The 7,459-nt window shown below is 43.2% G+C and overlaps 1 protein-coding gene across 2 annotated transcripts; it reads left to right on the forward strand.

The window, feature by feature from the left end:
* The first annotated feature begins 3,611 nt into the window (after window positions 1-3,611).
* Window positions 3,612-7,140, forward strand: LOC125521947 (formamidopyrimidine-DNA glycosylase). Of its 2 annotated transcripts, XM_048687015.2 has the most exons (10): window positions 3,613-3,951; window positions 4,263-4,314; window positions 4,415-4,472; window positions 5,119-5,187; window positions 5,304-5,429; window positions 5,556-5,606; window positions 5,992-6,069; window positions 6,160-6,259; window positions 6,470-6,504; window positions 6,585-7,140. In XM_048687015.2, the coding sequence occupies exons 1-10, from the start codon at window positions 3,720-3,722 to the stop codon at window positions 7,008-7,010; spliced, it is 1,227 nt and encodes a 408-aa protein (XP_048542972.1). In that variant the 5' UTR covers window positions 3,613-3,719; the 3' UTR covers window positions 7,011-7,140. The 2 variants fall into 2 exon arrangements, with proteins under 2 accessions (XP_087390828.1, XP_048542972.1); XM_087534702.1 differs by lacking the exon at window positions 5,992-6,069 and having other exon boundaries at window positions 3,612-3,951.
* Window positions 7,141-7,459: the final 319 nt, after the last annotated feature.

The following is a 7,459-nucleotide window of genomic DNA, read 5'->3' on the forward strand; positions in this document are numbered from 1 at the left end:
TCATAAATATTGTGTAATTAGACCTTATTCTTTTGTTTCCTTCTAATCCATGTCTTATATATTTTCTGATTTTTGGTTCTCTACACGTCACCCAGTTAATGCACATCATATCGGTTATTTGGACATGTCATAATTCAATGGTTAGGCTGAGCCATGGAGCTCATTTTTTAGGCGATTATACCTAGCTTGAAGTGTTCATTCAAGTAACCTTACTGTGTTAACAAAATATAGGACCTCTTTTATTTGTAGTAGTCAAAAACACATGGAAGAGAAAACACATGTATTATTAAAATCACGTAAAACTATGTTTCTTTGAAGCGTATAAAAACAATGAATAGTTTGTACGGGTCAGGATTTCTTAGAAATGCTCCGATCCTATGAAGTGTCATGTAAAATAAACCTGATTTATTGTAAATATTAATGTCCACTACATATTAAAAAATATTTTTATTTCTGGATTAGACAAAAATTAATGATGTGTGGATCTAAAAGAGCACACTGTAGATAAAAGTAATGCACACATTTTTAATATAAACCATTTTTTAACTTTTATACATTCTTACTGAATCTTCAAAATGCAATTTCTTTCTTCTTTTAACCGATCTTATAGGAGTCATTCAGGGTTTCCACACAATGTCATGGTATATGACGCAAGTATGTTTTGAGAGAGTGGATTTGGGAAGCATAGCATGTTTCGACTCACACTATAAATAAAAGAAATTATATGCTTCTTATTGCCGTGGAAATTTATTTACTTTTCATGTACTAGGTTTTGGTACCAAATAATTTCCTGTCCAAGGTGATAACAAATATTCATTTAATATTTTTCCAATATATGTAAAAGTAAGCTAGCCCGTGCGGACGCACGGGTTGATGACTAGTTTCATCTAATTTGGCCCCTATTGCCTAAGATAACTGATTAAAAAAACAAGTGGCAAATTTAACTAAATTGGCACCTATATTTTGCCAAAAAATAACTTATTACAGAAAAACAAAAGCATCTAGCTATCCATGTACAGAAAAAATAACAATAAAATGGAGCATTTCTTTCCAAGCATCTAGCTAGGTCATGCCAAATCTTCAGAGCTATCAACTTGCGTACTAAATCAAATAAATCAAAATGTTCTATAAATCAACTAAATCAACTAAATCAAAATGTTCTAAATCAACTAAATCAAAATGTTGCATATGAACTAGCCTACTAAATCAAAATGTAGCAGGGAGGAGGGTTGTGGATGGAGGAGGGAGGAGGGAGAAGGAGGGGCGACTGGAGGAGGGAGGAGAGAGTAGGACGAAGGAGGAAGGCGGAGCGAGGAGGGGTCGACCGGCGACGAACGAAGGAGTGGAGGGAGGACGGAGGAGGAGGGCGGTACCGTGTCCAGTGAGGAGGAGGAGGTGACGACGGCGCAGAGGGAGGAGGAGTAGGCGAGGGAGGCCGGCGGGGCCGAGGGCGACCGGCGGGGGAGGACTGGCGCAGGGGGTTGAGGGGGGAGATCGAGTGAGTGTCAGTGTGAGTGGATCGAAGGGAGGAGAGTGAGGGGTGGAAGATAGAATGGCTTAGCAGTAGCGCGCTATAGGGAAAGACGCTACTGCGAAACGACCTAGCAGTAGCGCCTTTCACTCAGAACGCGCTACTGCTACATGTCAGCATGTAAAAATAAACATAAAAATACATTGATCATCAATGATCTTTTTGTGTACAATCTGATTTGTCAACATGAGTCCTCACCGGTTTAGGAACCGGTGAAGACTCATATTGCGGCTACAAATTCTATACATAGAGTTCAAAGAAGACCAAGTGCTTGTGATAATTTGAGAAGTAACATATTTAAGGTGGTAGAAACCCTCTTCGCGGAGCGAGGTGTGACTATTTTTTAGTAAACTTAGTAGTAGCGGTTATTAGGAAATGCGCTATTGATATGATCTGTAGCAGTAGCGCTCTTCGTATTAACGCGCTGCTACTAGAACTAGCTTCGCAGGGGGGTGGCAATTATAGCAGTAGCGCGAGGAGGCGCGCTATTGCTACTTTTATTTTAGCAGCGTGTTCTGCTGGAGCGCGCTACTGCTGTATAGCAGCAGGGCCTTATTTTAAAACATGCTGCTGGTAAGATTCTGTGTATAGGCTTTTCCTAGTAATGAAACCTAGACAAATCTTGAGGAAAATGGAGTTTGGACAAGGAGCTTCGAGAGGAGAAAGCTTAAGTGTGGCTCGGGCATTTCATCGAACACCTCATGTGGATAGGAGGTGAGCTAGAGCACCACAAAACTCTCCAACGGCCGGCCAGGAAAACAGAGGAGTGCAGTGCTCTGCTCGGGTGAGGGGGTATATATAGGCATCTGATTGGTCCCGGTTCCTCATTGGTCCCGGTTCGTGGCTGAAACCAGGACGAAAGGACCCTTTTTGGTCCCGATTCCAGCCACGAACCGGGACCGATGGACCCACAACCATTGGTCCCGGTTCGTGGCTGGAACCGGGACCAATGCCCCACGAGGCCCGGCCAGCCCCTTGGCTTCATGAACCAGGACCTCTGCCCCCATGGGTCCCGGTTTGTTACTGAACCGGGACTAATGAGTTGGTCAGGCCTAGACCAAAGCCCTGTTTTTTACTAATGCACGCGTCCTTAGCATAAAGGCAAGTGCAAGCACCTATTTCAACAACAACAGTATTGTTGCAAATCTTGACGGCGAACGACTATTGTGATGTGACGCAGCTTCGTTTTATAGAAATATAATCCTGTAACAATTCCTCTGTTGCCATAGAAAATACAACAAGATGGTTGTTGCAGAAAAATTCTAAAAATATTATGCAACAAGATGTCCGTTGCAAAAAATTCCGCAACAAGATGTCTGTTGCCAGAAATTTTCGCAACAAGGCATTTGTTGCAATAATGGATAGGAACACTCGGCCGCTCGATGCGTCAAATCTGACGGCTTGCGCCCGGCCGATCTTTTAAAAGATCAGCCCGCGGATGCATAGCGTGTCCCTTTGATTATTTGTCTTTTCCTAAGACTATTTCTAATCATTAGTTTATTGTTTCTTTTGCGAGGGTTAGTCATTAGTTTATTGTTAAAGAACAACCAAAGAAACACATGGATTCTTTTGGGGGGAGGGGGGGCACTTTAAGGTTCCACACAGCCGGGGCACAGTAAGATCCATACGCGTAGATTGCCGCAGCTTATTTCCACTATGAGTTACTTCCTACGTTCCAAAATATTTGTCTTTTTAAAGATTTTAAATAGATTACCATATACGGATGTATATAGACATATTTTAGAGTGTAAATTCATTCATTTTGCTTTGTATGTAGTCATTTGTTAAAATTTATAAAAAGGCAAATATTTAGAAACGGAAGAAGTAGGTCTTGTGCATGCATTATAAGTACGATCAGAATTTATGACATGACAGCCTGCATTTTTGTTTTTACAAAAACATGGCAGGTGTTTTTAGATCTAAAAAAACACATGACAGCTTTTTTTAGGAAAGACAGTCAGGCTTTATTAACACATGACAGCTTGCAACCAAAATTTCTTTTTGAGGTGACCCATAATAAATGTGTTCACATCAATCACGTCCCGATGGGCCCGCCCATCCGCACGGCCCAAACTCAGCCCATTCGCACTTGGGGCCCGGTTGGGATGGACACGCTCGCCGTGCTGCCCCTGCCTGTCTGACACTGACGCCGGAGAGGACTCAGGGGAGAGAGAGAGAGAGAGCGGGGATGCCGGAACTTCCGGAGGTGGAGGCGGCGCGGAGGGCGCTGGAGGCGCACTGCGTGGGCCGCCGCATCACGCGCTGCGCCGTCGCGGACGACTCCAAGGTCGTCGTCGCCGCCGCCGGGCGCGTGGCCTTCGAGCGCGCTATGGTGGGCAGGACCATCGTGGCCGCGCGCCGGAGGGGCAAGAACCTCTGGCTCCGCCTCGACGCCCCGCCCTTCCCCTCCTTCCAGTTCGGTCAGTACCCACCACTACCACCACACGACAGTTTCCCGGACCTACCCTGCCTCTGCTTGCTTTGCCAATTGCAGTCTTGTTCTGCAGTAACTCGCTGGAGGTGCATTAGCTTGATTGGCAACGATTTATGCTCGATTCCCATAGAAATCCCATGTAGTGTCAACATGAATTCGCTTAATTGCTCGCTGATGATATCCCAATGACAATTGCTGCCGATTACTGTCCTCCAAAAGAGGCAGAGTTGGGAAAGGGGGAGATATTTTGGCTTCAGCAAACACCGAGGTTGACATGAACATACTCTGGCTTTGCAGGAATGGCAGGTGCGATCTACATAAAGGGCGTTGCCGTCACAAAGTACAAGAGGCAAGTACTCTTTTCCGTTTCGTATCTCACTGTTGTTTCACTAGGATAGATTATTACTTGTACAGTTGGAGCTCATAACGAAGCTTATGGATGGTTTCAGATCAGCTGTCAACTCTGAGGACGAGTGGCCCTCCAAGTACTCCAAATTCTTCGTCGAGGTCAGGAGCCCAAAAAACAATGTGCAGATTCTTTTCAGTTATTCTAAACGCGGAGTTATCTGTGGTAATGTGTTGCTTTTGCGGCAGTGCTTGTTCAAAATGGTGAACTTCAGGTGTGAGCTCACGAGTTGAAAGTGGCATGAGTCACTTCTCTTGCAAACTTTTGTTGGTTAATTTGTAGAATAACCGTGGCTGTAGATAAGCAGGAAAGGCAATGTTTCAGTAGCCCATATCTTTCAACACACCAAGCTTATAATAAACTCATGGACAGAGATTCTAATGTTCATCACCCGCTCTTCAGAATTGGGCATGTTCCGGGGAATGCCAGCAAAAATAGGATATGGAGGCCCTGGCTCATTCGCCAGGAGTAGAGCTAGCACACGGAAACCTGCGGCCTGGCACAAATAGCCCTCATGAGATTAAGACACTTAATTCCCTTGTAATAAAAGAAATTATATCATCAATCGTTGGCCAAGTTTGGAATTTCCGCACTAGTTAGTCCCTCCTGAAGATGGCTAGGAAGGAGCTCTACGGCTTGGAGTTATCATTGATGTCTCTAACCTGTTCACACTGGGAGCCAAGCCTCATCTGAAGTTAGTTTTTAACTTTGATGTGCCCAACCTTTTAAAATTTATGCATTGTACAGCTTGATGATGGCTTGGAGTTTTCCTTCACTGATAAGAGGCGCTTTGCAAGAGTTCGGTTATTTGATGATGTAAGTGCTTTTATTGCTTTCTCAAGTTCAGTTTAAATTATCTGGAGGCAAGGCAAGAGTTCGGTTGTTTTCCTTTAAATTTTATAAAAGTTTGCTCACTCAAGTATTGTTGGCAGCCTGAAACTGTACCTCCAATTTCTGAGTTAGGTCCAGATGCGCTCTTTGAGCCGATGTCTGTTGATAATTTTGTGGACTCACTGAGCAGGAAGAAGATTGGAATAAAAGCTCTTTTACTTGATCAGGTGATCATCGTTGAGTCGATAGAAATTATTGGCTTTACAATTATGTTTTCCTATGATATACAGAATTAACTTGTTCTTTTTCTGATAATACCATAATTGACATCTTGTGATTGTTTTTATGAGCAGAGCTTCATATCAGGCATTGGTAATTGGATTGCAGATGAGGTGCTTTACCAGGTATTGGTACAGAAATTTGTGAGGCTTGCACCAAACGAAATACCTGAACTTTGAATTTGTTATGGGCCTGGAAATGTACGAACGCTAGGACTAAGGGTTGGACACTCATCCTTGGATGCTAGAGGCCTGATTGTACAAGAGGGGATGGGACCAGGAATTCATTTTGTCATGCATTGCCCCCCTCCAGCTAATAATTCAAAAAGGAATTAATAGCCATTCCATGGACCCTAAGCAATCTGATCTTATCCCTAATAATTTCGGCTAACACACACCTAGGAGTCTAGGAAATAAATCTGCTACTGTTCAATAGATAGAACTGCTGCATCTTCTGCACTTGTGTTTCAGTGCGGCTTGGCCATAACAAAATTCATGTTATTATTTGTAGTCGAAAATCCATCCATTGCAGATTGCTTCTAGCCTAACAAGGGAGAGTTGTGAAGCGCTACATCAAAGCATCCAAGAAGTTAGTCTAACTTTACATTGTTTTGAGTAACTGTACTGCACTACTGTATACCTTGCAGAATACTTGTGTCTTGACCCAAAAATTTATTAGGTTGTGAAATATGCTGTCGATGTTGATGCTGATTGTGATCGCTTTCCTGTGGAATGGTTGTTTCATCACCGCTGGGGCAAGAAGCCTGGTAAAGTCGATGGTGAGTTTCTAAAGGAAAAAAATGATAGTCTTGAACATGGTCACATCCATTATTTGGGAAAATTGGCCACTGATGGAACTCGTCGTAATTTTGCATTTCATAAGATGAACTGCGGCAATTATGCATGAAAATAGGAATGTCAGTAATTATGTGCTCCAGTTTGTTATCCTTTGGCCCTCATCAGATTTATCCAGTTTCTGGTTATTGCAGGAAAGAAAATTGAATTCATAACAGCTGGTGGCAGGGTGAGCAACACTACTTCACTATCACACTTTCTGCCATCCTAAATCTATCTAACCCTCTGATTTGTACTCTCTCTATTTAGACTACAGCCTATGTGCCACAACTGCAGAAGCTGACTGGGACCCAATCTAACAAAAAAGTAGTGTCTAGCCCAGGGCAAGTGAGCGAGGATGGTGATGCCAAGGAAGCAGGGACAGAAGTAGAAGTGGAAGCTGATGATGATTTGAAGCCAAGAAAGAGAGTGGCAACATTCAAGGCTGCCAAGGGAGAGCAAAACAAGGATGTCATAAGTGCCCCTTCCAAAATAAGAAGGAAAATTGCTGGCGGCAAGAAAAAACAAAGCATTGAACATGGCAGCAAAGATGATGTCAAGACTACAGGACCAAACAAAGCTGGTGCTGGTAGCAACGATGAGCATGGTTTGGACGAACCTGCTGCTAAGATGCGCAAGGTATCAGGCCGAGGTACAAGAAATTCGTCCAAGAATAAACCGAAGACTACCAAATAATTAATCTGGAAGAAGATAAAAGAAATTCAGCGTATGTTGGTTACACGTTGTCTAACGTTAATTTAGTGTAGAGTATGTTGGTTATGTGTTTTATACTACATTCCAGTGATTATGAAACCATTTGAAATTACTAGGCCTTGTTCTTTCCTTTAATTGTAGACTGTCCACTCGAGGTTGAAAAATGCACTGAAGCAACCGTAAAGAAAAAGGACACCTGCAAATGCCCTCACCATATCAGGATTTAGAGACCACAATAGCCGCTTGCCGCTTGAGACAAGATCTAGAAGTTGCCGAAGAAACATCATTGGAGCATCACCTCACGCAGTACATCCTGCAATCCATCACCACCAGAGCAGAGAGTTGGAGAAGGAGGACCATGTTGCAGAACAACATGGAAGAAAATGTAAGCCGTCGCACTAATAGACAGCCAATTGCACTCCTTGATAGAC

Source organism: Triticum urartu, chromosome 7A (genome assembly GCF_056163025.1).
Source record: "Triticum urartu cultivar PI428250 chromosome 7A, HENAU_Tu73, whole genome shotgun sequence".
Lineage (NCBI taxonomy): Eukaryota > Viridiplantae > Streptophyta > Magnoliopsida > Poales > Poaceae > Triticum > Triticum urartu.